Here is a 26,066-nt window from a genome sequence, read left to right on the forward strand (position 1 = left end):
GTCTTCAAATACTGTTTAAACTGTTTCAACCGAACTTGGGTTTATGTTCTTAATTTCTTTATCCAGGGACTTGAGCTACCGAATAAAGGAAACACTTTCATCTTATCTTTGTCGATGAAACAAATACAGCAATTTGAGCGCAGAGCAGTCTGCAGCAGCACTATAAGGCCAAATGGAAAGTAATGGCACCAACCAAAGCATTTAAACCCAATGATTCAGCGTACCAGTATATGTCAAGCAAACATATACACATCTGCTTTTCAGTTGAAGTCCCTTTCATTTTTCCAGGTATGTTAAGACATCAAGGCAGGTAAGACAAGGAAGTTTCATCTTGTCTTAACTTACTATCTTTTCCCCCAGCTGTAACTAAAATTGCACACAGCACAAATTGTCTAATTAATTACTGTGATTAAAGCTAGCACCTCTGTCAGATGACAACCAGAAAACCAAAGGAAACTGGCACAGAAGTTGAAATACGAATAAGGCCAGAGTTATTTGGGTCATTCTCCCTTCCAGCAAGGCCTACAACAATGAAGACAGCAGCTCCCCCAGGCCAGGAAACAAATCTGCGTAAAAGAAGGTAGATTTACCCTGTTCACACTGTATAATGAATAGACACACTGAGGATACTTAATACTCACACATTTAAGACATACCTGTTAAGTCGCTCTAGTACAGAATCATCCGCTAAGGAAATCTCATCAAGGAGAAAAAAACCCTCCTCCTTCATTGCTAAAACAAGGGGTCCATCACACCACTCAAAGAGTCTAGAACCATCAGATTCCTCCTAAGAAATGGAAAAGGAAGTCAAAAGTCATTAGTAATTGCTACTTTTTGCTTCCATTGTCACACCATCCAAACTGCTATCTATGCAAGACAAACCTGGTCTTTTGACCTCTGTCTGACTGGTCGCAGTCCTCCCAGGAAGTCTGACGTCTCCATGTGCAAGTGACAGTTCACGGAGTATAGCTTCTGATTTGTTAATGCTGCAAAGATCTGACAAATGGTCGTTTTACCACACCTGCAAAGTAATTTAATTGAAAGGGAAGAATAAAAAAACCCAAACCAATCAGCTCACTTTGGACAGGATTCATACTTTTGTTGAAGACCTATGCAGCAAGGACTAGCATGCAGATTTCCTTCTGCTCCTTTCCTTGAAAGAAATGTATGCGAAGTGAAGTCATTTTTGGCACAACTACTGTTGCCAAGTTGGGCAAGATGCCTTTAATAAAATTTAAATCAGTATCTGCATTGATGGATTTCTGCAGGTTTAAAGTCAAACTTATTTCAGCTTGCCCCCACAGGTACTCAACTAGCCTAACACTGCACTAAACTGGAGATGCTACATGTCTAGACCGAGCCTAAGTCTGAGGATATAAACTGCTGAGTATCTAGAGTTCTCATTTATTACCTAAATAATTTTACTCGCTTTTCCTGCATTTTTCTTCCCTTCTCTCCTACAAAAAATAACTCTCCAGATTTATAACCAGCATAGGAGCAGACACCATCGACTTCCACAATCTCCTTTACAGCATATGAAGCAGTGGGGGAGGGGTGAAGTAGTTTTAAGAGCTTGAATATAGCCTTCCTACATGTAAAGTGAAGGTGCTCTGAAACACACAAGTATCAAGATTCCCCAAAAGCAGTCTCTCCAGCGAGGCACAGTGAGACTCTACAGGGCATCTTGTGAAAAGCGGTGACAGAAGTCAGCTCTTTCCATTTTTACTACTTTCCGTATAATTTCTACGTAGTTATACATAATGCAGATAATCCCCTTCAAGATTTCTGCTGATGTAGATGTAATTGCTTCTCCTCAATAGGGAACTGAAAAACTTGCAAGTCTGCCTAGACAGAGGCTGAACTATCCCAGGTAAAGCAGCACTGAAGCCCACACAACCATTTTGTGTCCGACTCAGTGGCTGGTGCAGCACTAAAAGGAACTACATAATGAAAGTTAAGGTTACCCAGTGTCTCCCACCAGCAGTACGGGTTCGCCAAACTCCAGGGCTCGTCCCACCAAAATGGCAAGTCTTCTCATCCCTTGAGTCCAAACAATATGGTTAAAATCTCTGTCCATCACTGACATCTGTGTGGAGGATTTATCTGCAGGACACAAAGCAATCCATCAGCTTCCATCACATCTAGGGAACTACCAGCGTGGTCCTTCTAAGAAACTCACCCAGTAGCTTTTTGACGCTTTCCCCTGAGAAAAGACACTCAGGATGCAGTGTTTTCTTGAAGTGTTTTTCAAGGACCCTCTGAATAACATCTACCTCCTCTTGCTTCCTGACTCTGCCTGCCAGAAGCATAAAACCTATATAACAGAGGAAGAAAGCAATTACTAATCAGTGGTTAATCAGCAACAAAAATTTATACTTAAGAACTGGGGTTAGAAAGCAATTTACAGACACTTTAACCTGATGTAGCAGGGCTCACCATCATTTGCTAAGTGCTGAAGCCAGTCATAGTCCTTTTCCAGCTGTTCTGCCAATCTGTACCTTTCAGCCCAACGAAACAGATCCCGCAGGGTAATGAACCCATGCTTCCCAGCAAACACCGTTGAACCTCTGCGGTAAGACTGTCATAAGAACAAAACATGAGCCATTTTTTCATGAACCTGTCTAAATACTTAGAGCAAAGCTAATCTTTGCTGTGACACTATTCAAACAAACTGTATGGAAAAAAAAAAAATAATTGTACAGTCATGACTCCCTAACTCAAAACTACCTTTAAGCAGGTATTTGATAGGTACCCAGGAACAAAATATTATAAAAATAAATTAAAAAAACTAAGAAGAAAATAGGTACCTGGAAGAAAATAAAATCCAAGCAAAAGATTAGGTTCTACACCAAAATACGTATTAGCACTTTGAAGCATGGTCTGGTTTGTGTTGCTGCAATCGCTTTTAAATACAAGATAGTATGTAGCTACATACTGAGGGTTAAATGCCTGTTACACACAGGAATGTCAGAACACATCCAAAATTATTGCTTAAACACAATACCAAATTTAGCATGAGCCAAAGACAGCTACAAATTCAATACCATACTTTGCATCCAGAGTAAGGGATTATTCTACACATCAAATTCCAAGGCCTTTGGTTAGTAATTTTTTTTTTTTTCTGCTAGCAGTCTCACAAATCTGACAACACCTTCTCTATTCTCTGCCTTAATCAGTGAACTAAGTACTTTGGTGGGTCCTCTTCCATCAGTTATGGTTTAGGTTTTTAAGTATCTGCCAGCTAGCAACACCTTGCCTCTCCAAAGGAATTTCTACCGCTTTGTGCTGAAATATGTTTGCATGTCTTCTACAAAAAGAAGAGAGACTCTCATACTTGCAGGTCTAACATGACTTTGACAAGCTTGCTGCAATAAGAAGGTGGCAAACTGCATCGCTTGTACAGGATTGTTTCCAGTTCAGAGCTTGGCAGTTCATCAAAATGCAGCTCCACAAAACGATTTCTGAAGGCTCTGGACAAAACCTAAAATATGAGAACATACTATTGCTTGAACTTTTTCCTTTGATATTCCTCATGTCATGTATCTTCCCCTGCACATCCAAAGAAAATAAGGATAGTGCCATAGCATATAAATTAGCACATACACATGAACATTGAAAGAAAGTTAAGCACCATCTAAGCACCAAACAGAACAGCCACTTTGCTCACTCCCCCTACAATGCGATGGGAGAGAGAATCAGAAAAGTAAAGGTGAGAGAATTTGTGGTTTGAGATAAAGACAGTTCCGTAGGTAAAGCAAAAGGTGTGTACACAAGCAAAGCAAAACAAGGAATTCATTCACCACTTCCCATCAGTAGGCAGGTGTTCAGCCATTTCCAGGCAATCAAGGCTTCATCAGGCGCAATGGTTATTTGGGGAAACAAAGACTGAACATCCCCCTCTTCCTCCTCCTCCCCTAATTTGTATTGCTGAGCACTATGTCATATGGTATGGCACATCCCTTTGGTCAGCTGGGGTCTGCTGTCCCAGCTGTGCCCCCTCCCAGCTCCTTGTGCACCACCAGCCAGCTCACTGGTGGGGTGGGGTGAGAAGCAGAAAAGGTCTTGACTCTGTGCAAGCACTGCTCAGCAATAACTAAGGCATCCCCGTGCTATTGACCATTTTGGTCACAAATCCAAAACATAGCACCATACCAGTCACTATGAAGAAAATCAACTGTTCCAGCCAAAACCAATCAAAACGGACACCAACAGCCTAAATCAAATCTCTTTGCCGGTGCTCTTGAGCCAGAAATGCCAAGTCAAATGTAATATACATGAACTCCAGCTCAGTAAAGCACTTAAATCTCAGCTACTAAGAATTAACTAGAAATTGGTATCTGCAAAACGAATAGCCAATGTAAACAGAACCTAGCTGTTTTGAAAGTTAGTCCACAGCCACCTCAACTTCTACCTCTTGACAGTTTCATGTTAATGCTGTGCTACACATCAGAAAGTTTTCACATCAGACTTCTATGTACAAGAAGGATTAATTCCCTAGAGCCATAGCTACTCAAAGGAAGAGATTATACAGACCTTTCTGCCACCATAGAGTCCCGGAGGATTTTGTGTAGCAAACAGCATGAAGCGAGGGTGAGCTTTGACAACTTCCTGGGTTTCAGTAATGAACAGCTCCCTGTTATCATCCAACAAACGGTTGAGAGCCTCCAGAACATCAGTGGGAGCCAAATTCAATTCATCTAGAATAATCCAGTAACCCTTTCTCATTGCATCTATAAGAATGCCTTGGAAGGAACAGAAAAAGTCCTAGATAAAAATCTAAGAAACTAAATGCAACAGAAGTATGCATTCAGACTTTCAGCAACCAGTTTTACTCAGTATAAAATCTAATCCAGAGATGGAAGCAACAGTATTGTTTAAATTGTTGAATTATCTTCTTCATGTCCAATAGGACAAGTATGATGAGACAAACATGAACTCCTAAGAATCCACTGAAATTCACGTAAGTGATCTTCATAATATGTAACTACTAACTTTATGACAGGCCATTTCTCTATTGTAATAAACCAGACAAGTTAAGCAGAAAGGAAAAAACAGTGGAGTGAGACAGGAATTTGGAGTAAATGTAATTATGCCCACTCACCTTCCTTAAATACCAACTTCCCAGAGGCATCTGATGTATAACAGCCAATATATTCCTGGATGTCAGTATGCTCATGATTGTTAATCCTTACACAATGATTCCCAGTAGCAGCAGCCAACCAGCGAATTAAACTGGTCTTACCAACAGAGGTGTCGCCTTGAATCAGTACTGGATGAGTCCTAAAAAGGGTAACCAAAGTAGTGGTTTAGAAGCACAAGTCATATCTTTCCAATATACAAGATATCAACATTGTTTGCAACTTTCACAGATCTACATCACCAAACTTTGGAGTATCCAAGATCATATGCTAACAGGGGAACATGAGTAACTTTACTCCCAAGTGCTAACTGCTACCCACGGCAAGTTTTACATAGCAGTGTGAAATAAACAGGTTATTCTAACTACAAATTTCTAGATTATCATTTAAATAAAACTAGGATGGCAGTAAGACTGTTTAAAGAGACAAGAAATAACAGGTATGAATTCAAGTCACTGTATAATGAAAATTTAACTGTAGAGGGAAAATAGGTACTCATGCCAAACAATAAAGGCTAGACAGACAGCAACACCTGAGGCCCAAATAAACATCTTTAATTTAGTTTTTTAATAGAAAAGTTCAAACCAACTTACCCTGCAGACACAACTCTGGCAATGTCTTTCAGATTAAGCTTAACTGAAGGGGTTAGCACATACATCTCATCTACAGTAGGTTCTTTATCTCCAGCTGAAATCCAGTATCCTTCTATTAGTATAAAACTCCCTCTTTGGGGTTTTGGTATTTGCTAAGGAGACATGACAGAAATAACAGATTATATAAATGAGTTTTAATTTGCTAATGAAGACAACTACTATTACACCACTGCAACATACTCTGTAAGAAGCCATTTTAAATTAATCCCTGAACACTCCTGCGGTAAGCACTGTCCCCTTGTCCCAGAATGCAAATTACAAAAAAGCCTGACCAGATTATTTCAAGGTCATGAAGCAAGAATCTTTGCCAGTGCCAGGAAAATAAAAATGTCTCAAGAGTCCTAGCACTGAATTTTGAAGTATGCTTTCAAGCAGGAAATCAGCTTCTATCTTTTTATATTCATACACATTTTCTAATATGAAGTGTTTTATTTTGAAACAAATACCTGTCTCTTACAACTGGCTTCCTCCTCCCACCTGTCCAGTCCCCTCTGCAAACTCATGCTGGGCTTCCAGCACTTAGCAAGATCCTTCCTTTCCCATTAGAGACAAAGCACGGATGTTTACTTTGTATCCGTATGTCCTGCATTCAGTCTAAAAATAAAAAGCCTGTGGAAGCTCCTCAAAGTCTGTGAAAGATTTACAGTTGCAGGTACTGTATTAAGCTGCCCACATTCACAATGCTGTAATTATTCAGACTTCCATATAATTTCAAATTAACAAACTAGCTAACATATGGGCATTTCAAGCAGAAGTAAAACATTACAAAGGAACTATTACTTTTTTTTTTCCTAGTTCTTATCTTTGTAACATGAAAAACAAGATTAAAAGAAGGAAATGTCAAGGAAAAAGGCAAAGAGGACAACTCAAAATAAATTCTACTCTGAATAATAAACAGTTCTATATAGGCTTAGTTACCTACCTGCTTGAGAAGGCTTTTGATGTTGCCAGAGACTATATGTTGGCAAATTAGCTTTTGAACAATTGGGTGAGAACCTCTGTCAAGCTGTGTCAGGAAACTCAAACAGAAGCCCTAAGAAGGAGGATTATTTTCAGTGATAAAATGAAAAATTATTAGGGGAAAAAAACAATATTAAGGAATCATTTCTGTTCAATACCGGACTTAGAAGAGAATCATCATCCTATACCCAAACAGTCTTTGTAGTGAAACAAACCCAAACATAGGTAGTCACCTCATACAGTGAGCGTGGTATGCTGCTACATGGATTAGATGCTGCAAATCTCAGTGCCCTGCAAAGTGTACGGAGGCTGTAGTGAGGTCTGTGGCCAGTTCCATCTACCAGCTTTGTTTCTGCTTCCTTTCTCACAGATAAATAAAAGCTGCAAAAATAAAGAATTAGATTGTACTATTACTGATCAGACCACTGGAATTAAACCCAAAGTATGAACACTTAAGCCTATCTCCAACTGTCACTCTTTTCACAGGTTAGGAAACCCATGCCAAATTCTGCCATCTGTACAGTCAGTGAAGCAAAACAACAGAATATTTTAGAACCTTATTTTTGAGAAAGCTTGATATACAGAGAATGCCTATAAACTCAAAGTATTCTAAACTTACAGTAGTGCTGCAGGTTAATGCAGTGAGAGAGTACACCTTAAACTAGGGAAAGAAGGGTAACTTGACAAACACACAAAACTTTCATTGGTATGATCTACAGAAACAAACCATTTTATTAGCCTCTCAAATGGGAAAGAGGCCTGCAACAACAATACTACTTTTTAACTGGTGCCATCAAGAAAGCAATTCTGAGTAAGAAAAAGTAAATCTCCTCCCCACAAGAACAGAAACCTTCAGAATGAAGAGGATGGATGTCTATGCTCTTCCATTTCCTAAGGCTATGTGAACTATTGCATAGGGAGCATTATGGGGTTTTCCAAAACAGTCTAACCACAGGCTACAGTTACATACTTTCTTTTTGTGACTTATTCCCTCAAAGATTTGAAGAGATTACAACCAACTTACTTCACAATTCCTTGTACTGTATTTTTGTTCACATTCAAGCCTCTCAGATAATCCATGATAAGAACTTGCAAGTCTCCTTCATTTCTCAATTCCTCTACATAAATTTCAGTAAACCTGTAAGAATCAAATCAACCCGTAACACTTAAGACATCTGACTATATTAAAAAAATCATATTATATATGACTTGCATGGCATACACATCTAGAATTTTGTAAAGAGCAGAGAAACAACTTTCCAGACTACCTATACACAGACTCAAGAACCAGAGTAATTAAAAACCAAAAGATCACTACTAATACTTCCAAGCAATTTATCTGCATTATTTTAACTTAGTAGACTGAAAATAAACTATGGAACTGTATTTTTTAAAACTAAAATTCTAACTGGTTTGCAACAGATATCCAAACATTACAGCCTGAACACTGGAACACTGACACAGCACAAGCACTTTTCAAAGTGAGCTCTCTAGTGCTCTCTATTTCTAAAGAGTGGACACTTACAAGATATCACCCATTCTAATTTTGTTCTGACTAGCATATCCAAATTGTTTTCTACTTTTACAAATAACCAGCTCAGCAATGACAAAATGAGAAAATCTGACAAATAAGCAAAGGAAAATTAGCAGCAAAACATGGGCTCACTCAAGTTCTGAGTATCTTTAAATACGTCAACAGAGTGCTTCATATTTAGTACACTACACTGGTAGCTCTAGTTAATGAACATACTTTCTAACTGTTACGTAGTCCAGTATATTTGCATAAGGTTTTGAAAATTAGTCTGCAGCCCTTCCATACCATGCATTATAGCTGAAACAATAGCTTAGAACACACCACAGCAAACCCAAAACAACTGAGGAATGCCATTAACTTCAGAGGGGTGGATGTTTTTGACAAATGTAAATACAAATTCATTTAAACTTAACAAGGCATGCTGAAGCTGAAGTGTCCTTTCTTCTGTATTACACTTTCTTTCCTTTTGCTACTAAGTTAGGTGAGCTAATAGCAATTGAACATTACTTTGCTATTAATAACTATAAATGACTAGTTACATATAGTTAGTGCCTCTCTACAGCATTTATGAATCTGGTGAGGGACTTACACACGTGACTTTTGGCACTCATGAGGGAAACTGCATCAAATAAAAGCAGATCTTTGCATTCAGAAACAGGCAGTACCGAAGAATGGATGTGCCACAACTGCAATTTCCTGGCTACAGCTTAATTGTTTGAAGATTTCACATCAAATAATTTGAGTATCACACATCTGCTCCACCATGCAGAACACCTTCCTTCAGAGTGACCAAGCCTGGATATACAGCACCTCTGAGTTATTGAAAGAAAGGCTCCTGAACAGTCACATCTCTCTATTAACCCCATCAGTAACAAACGGCTGCAGTAGCATTTCCAGACACTGACAGCTTAATTGTAGAGAATGATCATTCCCCTGCCCCCAGTGACAGCACTCTGCAGTACTGCTAGACCATTTGCTCATGCTCAGCAACTTTACAGAAGTATTTTCCTGATACTATTTCATGAAAAACCTTCACCATGATGCGGAAAGTACCTCTCGCAGGAAGTTAATTTGAGTTCAGACTTACATCCCCAGGCTTCAAATAAGGTGCTCTTCACTGGGTCAACTCGTGAAGCTAGTTAAAACTCTGAAAAAGACAGTGACTAAGTATTCTGCCACAGAATCATTATTCCCTACCTGTTTCTTATTCCTGGAGGAAGATTTCTCTTTCCAACATCTGTAGCTGGATTCATGCATGCAAACAAGCGAAAATCAGGGTGACGGACAAGAGGCTCTAAACAAAAACAGAAATAAGAGACATAAGGGTAATGCTAAACACAGTGTATTTATTATGTTAAAGTAGGTATATTTAATCTGAGTCAGTTTTCTATTACTGCAAAACTACATTTTCTTAAAATGCAAGGGTGAAAAGTTTTCAGAAAACAACCCCATGTAATTTTGTTAGAAGTACCTCTGCACTTTCACAACAGCCAGAGGCAAATGAAACTCTGACTTTTATTTGTGCATAGCAGGACGTTTTAACACCACAAAATATTTCAAATATTTTAAAAGCCCTAAACCTGGAACTCCTTCTGTCTCTTTCAGAACAATGGCAGTGTTTCCCTTAGCCAGGAAGAAAACGCAGTCTAGAAAGCTCATAAACATTTGTGTCTATCTGTAGCTCCCGAAAACAATACTCAGCAATTGCATTTTTTAACCTTTACGTCTGTACTGGCTCTGACTGGGAAGGAGTTAACTTTCTTCACAGCAGTCCCTGTGGTGCTGTAGAGAACACACCAATGTTTTGGTTATTGCTGAATTGTGCTGGCACAGCCTCAAGGCTTTCTCTTTTTCTCTCCCCTGCTCTCCCTCCTCCAGCAATTAGGCTAGGAGGGAGCAAAAGGTTGGGAGGGAACACTGTGGGGACAGCTGGCTGACCCAAACTGGCCAAAAGGATGTTCCCTACCATATAATATCATGCTCAGCAATAAGAACTGGGGTAGAGGAGGCAGGGGTGGTGATTTTTTTTTTCCCCAAGGTGGCTGCTGCTTAGAGACTGGCTGGACTTTAGTCTGTTTGTGTGAGCTGGTTAGTGACTGCCTTTGCATCACTTGTTTCACATGAGTTTTCTTGCTTTTACTCTCCACTCATCCTGCTGAGGGGTGATGGGGTGGGAGGAGCAAGTGAGCAGCGTATGGATGCTTACCTGCTGGCTGGGATCAACGCACAACGACTCAGAAAAAGCAAAAGAGTTGTACACTTATTTCTAGCTGGAGAATATATTCACAGGATCAGTGAAAGATAATTACTACAGCAGCAACTGAACCTCATGTCCCATGCCTTTATCCATCTAGCTACCTCAATTTTATTTAAAAAAAAAGTTACATGCCTTGAATAGTCTTTAGAAGCAGTACTTACTGAGGGCGCTAGAGAGCTCTGCTCCTTTTAGAGTACAAAAACGCAAAACCTACATCTGGCATGCTGAAATCTCCTGAACCACAGTGAATTAAAACTCCCACTTCTTGTATAAAACAATGAAGTCTAGAAAGAACACATTATTCTCTTCTGCACACACTCGTTTTAGTGGTAAATATTCTCAACTTATTTTCTGCCATGTATGATAAAGAATTCAGCTAACTGGATAGCAAGACATACCATAAACAAGCACAGAAACAGTACCTGTGTCTCCTCTGTCTAGTAACACCAGTGACCCAGATGATCCTTCCAATAAACCACTCAGGCACTCCAAAGTCTCTGCTGCAGCCAAGTTAATCTCATCCAATAAAATCCACCCTCCTTTTTTTACTGCTTGTGCCAGAGTACCCTAGAAGTAAGATCAATTTGTTAATTATATCATGAGCAATGCTATATCAACTGAAGCATCTGTATACTGGAAATAATACTTGTTTTGCAGCACGTGGGTTGATTAGACAAATGGCAATTTCAGACCATTTACAGCAACAGCAGTTTTATTGCTTTCCCTCAATAACAGCAATTATTTTGCAAACTGCAGAAGTCAGACAGTTATCACCATTATCAGCTGTGATTTACACTGGCTCAAATATAACAGAATTAAGATCTCTTATTTGTACAATGCTACCTGTCAGTGACATCCATCACTGTGGTGCATAAGCTTCACTGACACCACTACAAGAATAAAGACAGTTAATTTAAAGAAATCCAAAGAAGAAAGCAATATTATGTTCCTTAAGGAACTTTATCTTATTAATTAAAACAATACTTAATTCAGAGGTTCTCCAACTATTCATACAGGTATTTTTTAGAAAGAGGACTGGTCAACGTTTTACACACTTTACACAGAATTTGGGAGCATATATTCAGTCTAATATGGTGACAAGGAACAAGCATGCATAAACCAACATAGTCACCCCTAATCACACAATGTCATTAGAATATTATATCATGGGTTTGAAACATTTCGAAAAATCGCTTCTAGATAAAACAGCATAGCTTCTTAATATTAAATCCTTCACAAAAATCCCTAGGCAGGAGCATGTCCTCCTGGAAATTGGTCAAATGTTTTTTCTAATCTCATATACTTGAAAAGATATGGCATACTGCTGACACTCTTCAATCATACCAGTCCTAATTCCTATTATACAGCACTGAATTACTGTGTGACCACAAAACACTCTCCCACCCTGCATTTAACCACCACGTCCCTGAAGCATGCTGCTTCATTCATTCCACAGAGTTATCATGGAACAAGTTTTACTTCACAGCAGGATTCTTGTAGGAATAGGAAGCTATTCATACATTACTGATTACAAATAATAATAATAATAAAATACTAATTTAAATGCTTCTCCTTACTCCTCCTATCATCAAAATGCAAATTTCTACATACCTCAACAAATGCAAAGAGAAGAGCATTTTCTGTCATTTTCATCTGTTGATGAGCATGATTCAGTTTAAGACCAAATGCCTCCCACTTCTCCCTCAGCGGTGAGCCTGCAAGCAGAGCAAATTTTAGCTTGTACCATCAGAACAATAGCACAAAAAGTGTTTAACAACAGTATTTTAATCAAGTTGTTTCAAGCAGAGATACAAGAGTAAGCTTGACTGAGCAATGAAAACATTCAGGTTGTACAGATGATATCTCGTGAATTAAAACAAACAAAACCCCCAAAATTAAGTTTTGCTGTGTTTTTTTGTTTTCAATTTAGCTGAACACTACTGATATGTGGGTACAAATAATTTGCTATTCATTCCAGCATGTTCTAGCTTAGGAACAAATAGTTATGCTGCTCTTGGTTCCAGCATGGCTGTTACCACTCTCCTAATTCTGAGACAGACATCTCAGAAAAACAAATCAAAAATTACAAGCCTTATGACAGAACACATTAACAACGAACACTTCAGTATCAGTAAAAACACTGTTGCTTATCAAACAACATTATTTACTATTGCACTTATTTCAATTATTTGTTTAAAGCTACAACCTGAGGTATATGCAGAATCACAATGACTTAAGTTGCTAGCTTTGCAATTTACAGATTTCAGCTTGTTTTTATTGTAGGATTGTCAATACTTGGAAGAAGTGGTCTTTAAAACTTCTTTTTTTTTTACATTTGTGGCCTTTTATTTTAATATCTGCATATTCAAAAGAACCAGTTAAAAGAAGCAGGGAGACAAAGTTCATAATTAAGTTTACTTCAACTTTTTACAAAAGCTACAACTTCACTTGTTCAGCAAGCCTAGAATCAGAAACCACTCCACAAAATACCAACATCGCCTCTGTCCCAAGTGGGTAGTGAAGTACAAAACAGGAAAAACTTATTTGGAGACAAAACCACAGTGAAAAATATTAAAGCACTATGCAAGCCAGCATCACTGGCAGTAAAACCAAGTCATCAGCAAGCTCTTGTAAGTCATTACTACCCTAAGAGAGCTATTACTTTGTGTTTGGGGTTTTTGTTGTTTTGTTTTTAAAGCAGGATCTAAAACAGACCCAAGGAAATTCCAGGAGTGAGATAAATTAAGAATACATTCACACAGAAGACTAACACAAACAACAAAAACTGTTCATCCAGACCACAAACCAATAAATGCTGAGTGGAGATCAGATGTTAAGGGCACCACAGGTCAGACAAGTCAGCCTTCAGGCTGTCAGACATAGCTATCTGCAGGGATGAGCTAGAAAAAAAAAAAGAGGAAAAAACCCCAACGCCCAAAACCCCAAAGAAAAACCAAAACAAAAACCCAACCACTATTCTAACAGTGTTGTGAATGTTTGAATGTCTTTATGTAGACACAGATTGCATTTTTCAAAACCAGAAGAAAGGATGTCATAAATGGTGATAAAAACAAAAAAACCCAACCATAAACAAACCCAAATTCAACAAAAATTCACCAGCATACCTACTCTTTGCAATGGTTCACCATTAATGATGTGTATTTGATCAGTCTGAATTCTCACCTGATGCATTTTCTTTTGCTTCCTTATTAACAGCAGATTTATGAATATGCTGCATTAGTTTTAGCAGATCATGCCAACGTTTCTGCCTGTAGCAGGTCTGAATGTGTCCCAAGAATGTCTGATTTTTCTTCCTAGAGAATGTCTGAGAGAAAAGTTCTTCAAAGGACTCTCGCAGAGGTAACCAGATCAGCTTGTTATCCACAGGCTTATAACTGAAGAGAAGCAAAAAAATAATTACTTATTTGTGACACAAGAACAAGAACTAGCACCTGTGAACTAAAAAACAAACCCAAACAAAAATACCAACAAACCCCCAAAACAAACCCAAAACAAAAAACTGAGTTACTGAAACAACACTGAAGGAACTCTGACTTCCCCAGTTACATCAGTGATGTAAAATTGCACATATTTAAATGCACCTTAAGAGGCAATCTTATAAAGACAGGACCACCCTGGTAAGTCAAATACTTTTACTACTACCAACCAGTATGTCCAGTGAATATTTCATTGTATTTATATTGAACAGCTTAGCCATTTTTAAAGAGACATTGGGTTGTACTTTTAAATGACTTCATCACATACACACATGTGCACACAATTCAGTGAAACTGCCTCTGTTCTTCAGCAAGGGCAACAACGTTTCTCCATGCAAACGTGTTTAAGACATTTATGCTACATGAAACAGGTGTCTAAGAACAATTCTTTAACAACACAACAATATTTGTTAGAAGCTTGTTCCAATACTGCCAATTTGTTATGCAGAAGGCACAAAACAGTAGTCAGTGACTCACCCCCCTAACAGATCTGCTGTGTCACTTTGTTGGTTCATGTTGATAACCCTCAAATGGTGTCCTTGAAACAGAAGTAGAAAGCACAATCAACTTGGGTTTGTTTTTTTTGTTTTGTTTTGTTTCTTTGTTCTTTTTAAAATCACCTTCGTATAAGTTACAGTCTTCACACTTTATTTACCAGTAATATGCGCAAGGTACTGAACAGTCGAGGTTTTGCCAGTTCCTGTTTCACCAACCAAAAGCACAGGCTCTCCTTTGACAACACAAACAGCAAGCTGTTCAATCAATACTGCAGATGGCCGTGTGGCAGCAAAGGTTTGTTTTGCTCTGAAAAAAACAAAGCAAGCAACTAAAAATCAGAATTTACCAAGGAGCTTGTTTCAAGAGGAGTGAGTGGTTGAATGTAGGGGTTTTTTTTCATTGAAAAAACAGGTTTGGGAAAATATAGTTCCAAGATATCCTTATAAGATACTTATTTTTCTCAAGATACAACCTAGAAATTCAGGTTTTCTAAAGAAATTCCTGTTCAGTCGAGTTACTGCCACATACTACAAAAATCTCCCTTTACAAAGATAAATTCACCAAATCTTGTAACAGCAGCTGTGGATCCACAGTGCTTTGAAGAAACTAATTCAACAGAAGCTGAAAATCTCCATGCTTTGACTGCCAGAAGTATGATGCAGACAGTCTTGAAGATACACAAGGTAAGACTTAGATCACAAGAGAAAGAACTCATCACATTCCTTTCATTATAGTGAGAACATCCAAATTCCACTTTTTAAATCCTATGACTTCCCATCTATTCTATTCCACCACAAAATATTTTGGTTCACGTGGAAACTACCACATATTCTACCTTTGTACAGTGAGAGCCTGGGTTTGCTTCTTCATGAGATGCACTCTTCCGACAGAGACTTCTTGTTCCCGTATTAGAATTTCTGGTTTATAGAGTTCACAGAAGAACTCTACCTGTGGAGCAAACATCAACATTTCCAATACTGATGTTGTAGGCAACATCGCACTAAGAACACCCATGCTATGCTACCAGTATTACTTTGCAGCAAGCTAACTTTTCATGGTAAGATTTTAGGTTTTGCAGGTTTTACATACTCATCACCTAAGACGATCATCTTCTGAGGACCTCAGAAGTGTTATCGCATGCACAAACAATGTCTTTCCATTTAATAACTTGGTAATGGGTCTACGTCTATGCCATTATATTTCTACTTCATCTACTTCCATGGTAGTTCAACTACATAAACCTGAACCTTGAAACAGTTATCTTTAATAATCAACAAACATCCCTCAAAAAAATCTTGTGTAAACATGGATATTTTGCCCTTGGCAGAGGACAATACACTCCTGTATTGAAATAATGTAAAGTAAGAAGAATAAACAGAAAAACCCATAGAAGATTCAAGGATCCACCTGTCCGCCCAGCTGGCAAGTTTTTCCATCTTAAAGTAACAAAGGAGGAAATTTTCTTTGCAATCAAACTTCTGTAGTCAGACATAGCTGACAAAGTAATGATTTTGTGTAATTCAGACATTTATATCCCACACTATTAATACATAGTTCCTAAGCTCTAGAGAGAGACTCGATTTTGGAATCAATGATTACAGAACAAGTAGTAAGGAAGATGATGTTTCTTTCTGATCTCTTCATTTAAGTGATTAAATTCACTGTAACCACCAAAGAAAAACCACATTCTTTACTGCTCTATGTATCTAGCAGTATCATGTGCTTAGGCAACAGTGCCTTTGTTCCAGCTGTGTGACCATTCTTTTGCCTAATGAGGCCATTTGCAATCTGAAACAGGTTCACCAGAACTTTCAGAGAAGAAAACATAGCTGAAAATAAACAGGAGGAACACATAGATCCTGTGATAGTACAGAGAGCAAAAAAAGCATTTGGAACAGAGAGATGGGCATAATTTTATGAAAAATAGCAGAACACATTCAAATTGATCACTAGAAAAATTGCAAGTTATGGAATATTACCAATAAACATAAGTTAATTATAGCTCAACTTACCTTTTTTTTGGAAATGTTTAATTTACTTCCAATAACTTTTGCCATTTTCTGTCTGCTCCCTTGGTTGGACAGCATAGCTGTGAAACAGTCCAATGCCTGTCAAGGGTAAACCAAACCAACTTCTTCAATACCAGTTTTGTATGATATCATCTGACAAGCGCCATATCTCAATTTACACGAGCCCGAATCCAATCCAGCCATGGTAAATAACATTATTTCACTGTCCGCAGACTGAGTCAAGCAATGGAGTTCAAAAGGATCTAATAAAAACTTCTAGACTCTATAGTGTAGTGGATTTCTACTGAAAGAAAAAAACCTTTCAGCGCCCAGTCACAGAAGCTATTTTTAGATGAATGGACCAAAACTAAGAAGGAAGCAATGTTGTAAGACCTCACATCTTAGAACTGCTTCTAACTGATGCACACCTGAAAAATTCCAAACCTGGAATATAAATTATGCATAGGAAAGTAGGAAAGAAGCCTCCTATTACAAGAAAAAGGAAAATTTAAAAATTTTACTCTTAGTCATATGCGATCCACACTATCAGTTAAAATTATGTTGTAGCATGCTGTTGATATGACAGCAGTAAGTCTGGATTGGCTTTCAGCACATTACCGAAAACAACCTTCCCAGTAGTAAGGAAAGCCTCCAACAGACGCATCATAAAAATTCCAACTATAGTCCAATTGCTTCAGATAAAACTAAACATCAACACATTCACTAAACACATAAGCATAACATAAAAAACCTAAACATAAACACATTCATTAAACATAAACTAAACATCTCACATTCCCAAACAGATTATTTTAAGATATGTGAGACAATGCTTGAATTTGGGTAAGCAATTTCTGGATCAAGTCTTACCGCACCTCCTGAAAAATATTCACTGCTGTTGTTGAAGAATTGCTGTCAAAGTTGTAAGCAATCCTGCCGCACCAATTTAGTAAGTCTCTAAAAAGAAAACCAGAAAAAAATTTGTACAATCAAAACCAAGCCAAAAACACACAGTATCTTCTTTCACGTTCAGCTTCGGTCGTTATATTATCTTCTGGCAATTGCAAATTTAGTTGTTGTGCAAGTTGTACACGGGAAGACACATATAAGTAGGGTGCTAATTCTGAAGAGCAGCAGAGCACATAAAGACCAACAGTGTTGCTTTCAGATACATTGCTTAGAAAAAGATAATACATACTCTATTAAACCATAAAGTAATTACCAAATTGAAAAAATTCAAAGCAGCAAGCTCTTCATCCAGGAAGATATAAAACCCTATTTTTTCAAGATACTGAAAGATACTTCCAAGACAAGCATGTGGGTGTTTTCTACCACTTTTCAAGACTCCTTATCAACAATAAAATTTTAAAAGACAAGAAAAAGGAAACATCTAATCCTAGAAAAACAACTGCTGTTTCAAAACTAGTGGCATTCTTATGCTTCAAAAATATTAAGATACTACCCACACCTAGTATTTACTGACTAGTTCACAAAGCACTACTGGTTACAGAAATTCCACGAGTAGAATTAACATTTGTTACGAGACTAAGAAATAACTGAACACGAAGCTGCATTTCGTCAAAAAAATTCTGAAATTAATAGTACACTACAGATACGATTATTTTCAGTCATCTAAGTTAGAATGCTGTGTCTAATATGAAATTATCTAGATGAGCAAATATATACTATTACTGAAAACATCATGTGCTAGCTCTTGTGAGAACATTACATAGTCCATTTCAATTCTTAGCTAGAACTGATATTTTGTGTTAAAATTAACAGAAAAATAATTCATATGGCTTGATACCAAATTAGCAGCACATATGACAAAAGATACACTTTTTCATCACACCCCCCACAAAAGGATAGCAAACAGGAAGTCCTAAATAATTCACATTGAGGTTTTTTTATAACATAATCATTATTTTCAAATGAAAAATGGATTTTCCCAGCTTTTATGAAATTCCAGTTTAATTTCTCAAACTTTTATCACTATTTAAAAAAAACCCAAAACCCAAAAAACAAACAAACAAAGATAAATCCTTCTATCTCTACAGCTAGATGACTAAACTTCCTTCAAATAAACATATAAGAAAAGGCAACCTTAGAGATAGTTCTCTTCCTTCCAGATTCGGTTTCTTATTTTCTGATCTTGATTCTGATGAGTCTTCTGGTATGTGCCTGGAGCCAGAAACACTGTTTTCTGATGCCTGATACTTATCTCCTGTAAGGTGAATGTAAATGTCTAGCAAGTGATCGGTTACAAGAGCAAGGCTGGGGTATCTCCTTTGAAGAACCTGAAAAAAAATATTAAAAAGAATAATTTAAATCTTTAGCACCAAAAGTAAACCATCAGCCCCCCAGTTTTCACAGAATATACTTCAATAGATACTCAAGCTAGCAAGCTGCGCAAACCCACCCTCTTGGAATCTCTCATATGAAGAAAATGAAAGTTATTGTGATTGGCATGATATTGATTTGGATGTCAAGAGTTAATTTTGTCAACTCAACCCTACCACAATTAATTTAATACAGTTGCACAAGTACCAACAGTAAGAACAAAAAGTACATTCAACCTTATCTAAACTCAAATCATGACCATACAACTTTACAACTGATAACAGAAGTTCTTACCTCCTGTCCTTTTTATGACTGAACTTTTTTTTTAGAATTCAAGTTGTCTATTCACTGTGCTGACAAAGACACATTAAGGGACTAATTTTTCTTCTGTAATTTCCTTTCAGCTCAGTTCTCTCCACTAAAGTTTGCCAACCAAAATTATTGCTTTACCAAAATAAGCTTTTCACAGATACAGGCCAAGAACACTGGTCCTACTGTGGCAGACTGACTTAAGACTACACAGAAGAACATGAGTCTATTTTCAAGAGAAGAACATGGGTGTTTTCTACCACTGTCTCTTCTACTACTACAGAATTTTACTACTACTACAGAATTCTACTACTACTACAGAATACACAGCCTTCGATTTATGTATTTTTGTGACTTAGGTTACAAAGTTACAAAAAAGAACAGCAAGAACTTAGTGGTGACACATGTAGCACTGAAGCTTCCTTTTTTCTTAAGGTTTTGACATTCAAGTTTTACTTCAATACTGACCCTTTCTGGAGGTCGTCTTCAACATCAGTTTGGCCAGATAGCCTTTTTGAACACTGCAGCTGTGAGCTTCCTAGAATTCCTGGACACATTAATCTATTTGCAGTAGAAACAACCACAGCACACAAGCACGTATCTCCAAGCAAACTGTCTGCAGAGGCCTTCCTATTAATCTACTTGATTCTCCTCCAACAAAATCCACAAGTATAAACTAAGTGCTGTTCTTGCCCCATTCCTGACAATTAGCTGACAACAAAATGGAAAAAGACACAGATATTTAAGATCAACCATAACTGTGCTGGCTGCTGAACAAATCTCAAGGAGTGAAGGAATACTACTGAAAGTCTGTCTTCTTCATCCTAGAAAATACAGAACTTTCTCATCAACTCCTCTGCGAGAGACTATTCACCCATTTTTCCCTTAGGCAAGGCTCTTTTTAAAAGCAAATCCTATTCTGAGCTTCATATCACAAAGAGAATCTCTATAGAATTCCATTTTCATTTAAGCCCAGGGCTTCTTTAATGTTTTGAAGGACTACACAAAGCAAACACTTCCTAGAGATGTTAACAAAAGATGTCAATAGAAACAGTTACTTGTAATTGATAACTGACCTACTATTTTTCATCTCAAAGCTTAGAAGTCACGATTAGAGTAAGCTCAATTTTTTTTCCTTTTTCTCTGGTTTTAAATCTGTAGACTACAAAATGGCAAAATATTTTGATTCTTAGACCAATTCAAAGCAGAACTGTGTTTGTGAAGGCGAGTTCTAGGAATCTTTGCCCAACCCACTTCAAATTTTCCTGATCTTAGAATTATTTAGGTTGGAAAAGACCTTTGAGATCATCAGATCCAACCGGTAACCAGAATTGCCAAGTCCACCACTAAACCATGTCCCTAAGCACCACATCTACACATTTTTTTTAAATGCCTCCAGGGATGATGATTCCACCACCTCCTTGGGCAGCGTGTTCTAATGCTTGACCACCCTTCCAGGGAAGAAATTTTTCCTGACATCCAATCTAAACCTCCCCTGATGTAAAAAGAGGCCATTTCCTCTTATCCTGTTGCTTGTTACTTGGGAGAAGAGACCGACCCCGACCTGCCTACAACCTCCCTTCAGGCATCTGTAGAGAGCGATAAGGTCTCCCCTCAGCCACCTCCTCTCCAGGCTAAACAACCCCAGTTACCAGGTGCTCCTCATAAGACTCATTCTCTAGACCCTTCACCAGCTTCGTTGCCCTAAAATGATGAACTGCCCACCATTTACTTCAAAATTGGCAGGATAAATCTGAAATTATAAGTATGTATTGTGTAACCTGGGAGATAAAAATCAGTATCAAATTTATTACTGGAAAACATTTATTATCCTCAAGTGAAAAAATTATTCACACACAATAGAGAAACACATCATACCTCCTTGAGTTCTTCTTTGCTCATGCTGTCCAGATGTATTTTAGTCCAATATTTGTCCAAAAGAGCAGCATGGCTGCTTTGCTGCCTGTACCAACCTCCACCACAACTGAATATCCTAAAATCAAAACAATATGAAGAAACACACCACACTGTGTCTTGCTGAAGAATTCAACATTTTCAGTGCATTCTTGTGCATCAAAGAACATTTACACACTGTGGCTACAGCGTAATGCACATGCATAGAACACCTAGTGTTTGTCACTGTACCTGTCACACAACCTACCTTGCCTATCTCTGCTTTTCAAATTATCTGTTATCAGTGCTTTTTCTGCTGTAGTACCAAATCTAGAGATACTTGCAGAAGGATAACTGACAGTAAGTTTTTCAGAAGCAACATACAGAACACTTTGTACAGAGAGAAGCCTGACAGAAGTAGCCTGGGAAATATCTTCCACAGATCCTAAGAGGTCTGTGCTCTATTGCAGAGATGCAGGAAAAGCAATGTCCAGTCCCTGTCCCTCCACAGTCTTTCCTGATTATTTTGCCTCAATCTTCAGGCTCACAGTCTTTTCAATTATATATTTTGTTCCAGTTTTGTTTTTTCTTTTTTCGTTGCACAAATAACTATGCAGCCACGTGTTTATACTGACTGTGAAAAGCATTAGTCATTGGGTTTGTGGTTTGCTTCTTATCTTCTGGTGGTTTTTTTGTTTGGTTTTTGGTTGTTTTGTGGTGTTTTTTAATTAAAATAATATTCCACAGCTGTAAACTGCAACAGACTTACTGAATCTGCTCTTACAAGCCCAATGGAAACTATAATTTGCTGCTATACAAACGGTTGACCACTGTGCTGGTTTTGGCTAGAACAGTTGATTTTCTTCATAGTGACTGGTATGGTGCTATGTTTTGGATTTGTGACCAAAACTGTTGATAACACAGGGATGCCTTAGTTATTGCTGAGCAGTGCTTGCACAGAGTCAAGACCTTTTCTGCTTCTCACCCCACCCCACCAGTGAGCTGGCTGGTGGTGCACAAGGAGCTGGGAGGGGGCACAGCTGGGACAGCAGACCCCAGCTGACCAAAGGGATGTGCCATACCATATGATGTCATGCTCAACATATAAAGCTGAGGGAAGGAGGAGGAAGGCAGAGGGGACATTTGGAGTGATGGCATTGTCTTCGCAAGTAACCATTATGCATGATGCAGACCTGTTTTCCTGGAGATGGCTGAACACCTGCCTGTCAACAGGAAGTGGTGAATGAATTCTTGATTTTGCTGTGCTTGTGCACACACCTTTTGCTTTACCTATTAAACTGTCTTTATCTCAACCCATGAGTTCTCTCACTTCTACTCTTCTGATTCTCTCCCCCATGCCACTGGGGGCAGGACCGAGCAAGTGACCGTGTGGTGCCTAGTTGCTGGCTGGGGTTAAACCATGACAATCAAGTACACAGATGAAGAAAATCTTAGGAGACGAGGCAACCAAAAGAGAGAGGGATCCAAAAGACTCAGTTCCAGAAGAAACAGATCAGATAAATAATAATAATAAAAAAAATTATGGAAGGAAGACAAAAGCAGAAAAATTTGTTAAAGGCTTTGAAGGAAGCTACAAAGCATTTGAAAAGCATGTACCCATTCTCCTTCTAGATATCCTTACCTTCAATCTTGATACAATATTATGGCTTAATACACAAGAAGACATTTATAGACATCTGATGCATGAGCCATTAATACAGTGAAATTGTCAGGGACAATACCTTCGATTTTTTTCTGATTAGAAAACATTACAAACATCCACAAGACTTTCACAAATCAGATTTTCTTAAAAAAAAAATGTTTATTTCTTTTTTTTCATTAATCCCAAATAAAATAACTTTATCTTACTTATTATAGATGCAGGGTTCAGTTAAAATTGTTCATGAAACTCTTAAAAAAACCCCACAACCTTCCAGGGAAAACACGTATATAACTGCTCAAGCAGGTGGAATAAAAAAAAAATAAATAAACCGCAGCAAACTAACCATTCAGTAGTCAGACTACCAACTACCCAAAGATCAGCACAGCTAAGAATTATTTTTACACAGGTGCTGTTAAAACTAGCAAGTTAAGACACCTTGTGGATATCTATCATAAGCCTTCTTCACACAGCAATTCCTGAGAGTAGTGTTTTGTTTTGGAAAGGGGTGGGTTTTGTAGGGTTCCCCCCAGGAAGTTTCATTCCTTCAGCCTTGTTGAAGTGACCTTTCTGCACAAAGGCTGGATTCACCCAGCAGTAATATAAGCTGCCCTAAATTTTAAAAATCCCTTTCACAATTTCTAAGGCTTCTATTATTTGTTGAACAGAAATTGCTAAAACACTGCTGCTCAAGTACCTTGAATGCTTCCTCTGTCTTTGATTTTAAAATAGGACATCCATGCTTTTAACCTCATTTAACTTTACAAGCCTACCTCCTGGTTGCAAAAAACTGGAATCCTGATGCTACTTTTAAACAGTCACCACGACCAGGAATCAGCAACTCTCTTTTTTCCAGAAGAGGAATCAGCACAGAGATCTGAAGAAGAGAAGAAAATTTATAAAACTTTTTTGTGTGTGAAACTTTAACAGACAGCACACCCATTCAAACTCATTTCACATTGGAGATGCTAGACCATTTACAGCGAGCACAACTACATTGTTAGCAAATGTTGTTCCTGCAGACTGCGCTTCCAAGTGACACTAACAAGAATTGCAGAGTCCCTCGTAATTTCAATCAGCAGTGGAAGTCACAGGTGTAATGCTTACCTATCTTCTTTCTCCTGTATCCAGATTTAATGATAAGAGAATGGAAATTACAGTCTTTACACTACAAGTCCAAATCAAAACTATTTCTTTTGAGTTGCCAAATGAAGTATTAGACACTTGCATATCAGAAGCCTTATTTTCTCTATCTGCCTGAACAAAGATGACCTGCATCTCAAAGATGTCATTCTCAAATATCAACATTTTCCACCTTATACCCTGGTATCCCCAGGAAAATTTAGTATCTGTTTAAAGAATCTATTTTTCCATGCAGAAGGACAGTAATAATAATGGAAGGAAAAAAGGGAGATAGGACCACAATGACCCCTCAGCACAGGAGGCAGCAAGTACGGGGACTTTGATATGGAGAAAGGAGACAGGATGCCTGCAGGGAGGACCTGAAGAAAGGGAGAGATGAATGCAGGACACTACTACCCTACTCAGGGCATCCTTATGAGTGCAATGAGCAGAGTCCACAGAAGCAAGTAAGTGCATGACCCTCTGGCAGTGAAAATTGTCTAGCATATACAAGCAGTATTTCTTGGCTTTCTTATAAATTCCCTATATTTCAGAAGCCTAGAACCCAATGAACAAGCTGTCAGGTTATTTAGTCACACAAAGGATGCTTTACAGAACAGATATGAAAGAAAACCACTATCTGTGGAACGTTCAGCAAGCTTATACAGCAAAATGTCTCTATGACATTGTTCTTGCAGAAGACATGCTTTCAGCAACCATTACTTCAAAAAGGAAGGATGACAGTCTAACTAGTCGTTCTGGAGCTGGAAACAGGAAATCTGTTAAAACCTATACTGCTTAATGTAACAACACATTTTTAATATCTAAGCCAGAGGTAAGAAAGGTGTAAGAAAAAAAACCACAACCAAACAAGATAAAACAAAAAACCCTACACAACAAAACGCTAAAAAAAAAAATACCTTATTAACAGCACCACTTTAATACAATGACAATACTCTGTGGTGTTTGGGACCCTTGGTTTTCTTCAAATATTTAAACGTGATTTAAAAGACACATAGCTCACTATCAGTGTCAATCCAAAATCTTCAGAATGAAATCTGGCATGAATGGCAGTGTCATGACTACTCTAAAACAATGATAAAAACTAATGCCATATGCTAATACACGACCAAAGACAGACAGGTTAATTCTTTCTAATCCCTTTTAAAGTGGCATTATTTTGAGCATGCTGCTGCAGAACTCATGGTGATTAGACTGCAGAAATTACTAGTACAGGCCTTAAGACCAGTACTTTACAACCAGCACCTTACAACCAGCATGAACCTACGTACCACATCCAGAGGAGCATAATCAATATCCTCCAGAAGTATCCAATGACCTTTGGTAACAGCTTGTGTCAAGGTTCCAGGCTGCCACACAAACTCCCCTGGCACATCTGTACAACGATACATACCAAGCAGCGTCTGTGACAGAAACAATCAGTAAATTAGAGACCTGTTCGTTACATCCCTTAAAAACTCAGGAGTAAAAACTTACAAAAAATGACTGAAGCTGATACATAGGTAACACTTACTTAACCTGCACATTATTAAAAAATCCATCTGGTAATCTGTGCTCAGTGTTATGCTTTTTTAAATTAAGAAGAAAAATTATCATAGACGTGGAAAGGTGAAACAACCGAAACCTAGTAATTAAAATAGAACCAGGTAATTGGAAGTGAACTTACAGAGCTGTGCCACCATAATTAACAATCAACAGTAACATAACAAACTGTCTAGGGTTGCACTAAACATTAGTTTACATTTTTGAAAAGTCTGTGACTAGGCTAATAAGAGGAATTGTAAATCAAGTTATTCAAAGATTCAAAATCACTCAAGTCTTGCTTCTCCAAAAAGTTCTAACTTCTACATTTAAGCATTCCTTAAATTATTAAGTTTATGGTTTCACTGTTACATATTTTGTACCTTGAATTTTATCACTTTTTATTAATATGGTGGTCTTACTCATGTATATATGAAGATATTCCTGTGAAGAACAGTTGTGAAATGGTGAAATCGGCTGTTCTATACAAATAAAGAAGGTGCTTATGCATGCTAATAAAAACCTTCAGATAGCACTTCTGGTAGATACCAACCACACTGGAAAACTAAACACAAATTAAGCCAAAACCCATAAATCAATTCAAGCTCGAAAGATATATATGCAAAACCAGAAGAATGTGAAATTATTTTCACC

At 37.9% G+C, this 26,066-nt stretch overlaps 1 protein-coding gene across 2 annotated transcripts in view; it reads right to left on the reverse strand.

The window, feature by feature from the left end:
* The window catches only part of MDN1 (midasin AAA ATPase 1), a 104,191-nt gene that overhangs the window by 66,612 nt on the left and 11,513 nt on the right, over positions 1 to 26,066 (reverse strand). For both annotated transcript variants that reach the window (XM_037392994.1, XM_037392995.1), the window contains exons 7-31: positions 25,163 to 25,294; positions 23,522 to 23,625; positions 21,074 to 21,188; positions 18,650 to 18,843; positions 17,422 to 17,503; positions 16,550 to 16,645; positions 15,373 to 15,485; positions 14,695 to 14,843; positions 14,517 to 14,577; positions 13,726 to 13,937; positions 12,154 to 12,257; positions 10,965 to 11,109; positions 9,483 to 9,579; positions 7,776 to 7,889; positions 6,985 to 7,132; positions 6,714 to 6,824; positions 5,732 to 5,883; positions 5,102 to 5,280; positions 4,534 to 4,742; positions 3,335 to 3,481; positions 2,437 to 2,578; positions 2,180 to 2,314; positions 1,965 to 2,103; positions 883 to 1,021; positions 657 to 787 (exon numbers count right to left, since the gene is read on the reverse strand). In XM_037392994.1, coding sequence (XP_037248891.1) covers positions 657 to 787; positions 883 to 1,021; positions 1,965 to 2,103; positions 2,180 to 2,314; positions 2,437 to 2,578; positions 3,335 to 3,481; positions 4,534 to 4,742; positions 5,102 to 5,280; positions 5,732 to 5,883; positions 6,714 to 6,824; positions 6,985 to 7,132; positions 7,776 to 7,889; positions 9,483 to 9,579; positions 10,965 to 11,109; positions 12,154 to 12,257; positions 13,726 to 13,937; positions 14,517 to 14,577; positions 14,695 to 14,843; positions 15,373 to 15,485; positions 16,550 to 16,645; positions 17,422 to 17,503; positions 18,650 to 18,843; positions 21,074 to 21,188; positions 23,522 to 23,625; positions 25,163 to 25,294 — 3,350 coding nt within the window. The remainder of the gene's footprint in view (positions 1 to 656; positions 788 to 882; positions 1,022 to 1,964; positions 2,104 to 2,179; positions 2,315 to 2,436; positions 2,579 to 3,334; positions 3,482 to 4,533; positions 4,743 to 5,101; positions 5,281 to 5,731; positions 5,884 to 6,713; positions 6,825 to 6,984; positions 7,133 to 7,775; positions 7,890 to 9,482; positions 9,580 to 10,964; positions 11,110 to 12,153; positions 12,258 to 13,725; positions 13,938 to 14,516; positions 14,578 to 14,694; positions 14,844 to 15,372; positions 15,486 to 16,549; positions 16,646 to 17,421; positions 17,504 to 18,649; positions 18,844 to 21,073; positions 21,189 to 23,521; positions 23,626 to 25,162; positions 25,295 to 26,066) is intronic.

Source organism: Falco rusticolus, chromosome 6, assembly GCF_015220075.1.
Source record: "Falco rusticolus isolate bFalRus1 chromosome 6, bFalRus1.pri, whole genome shotgun sequence".
NCBI classification, from domain to species: domain Eukaryota; kingdom Metazoa; phylum Chordata; class Aves; order Falconiformes; family Falconidae; genus Falco; species Falco rusticolus.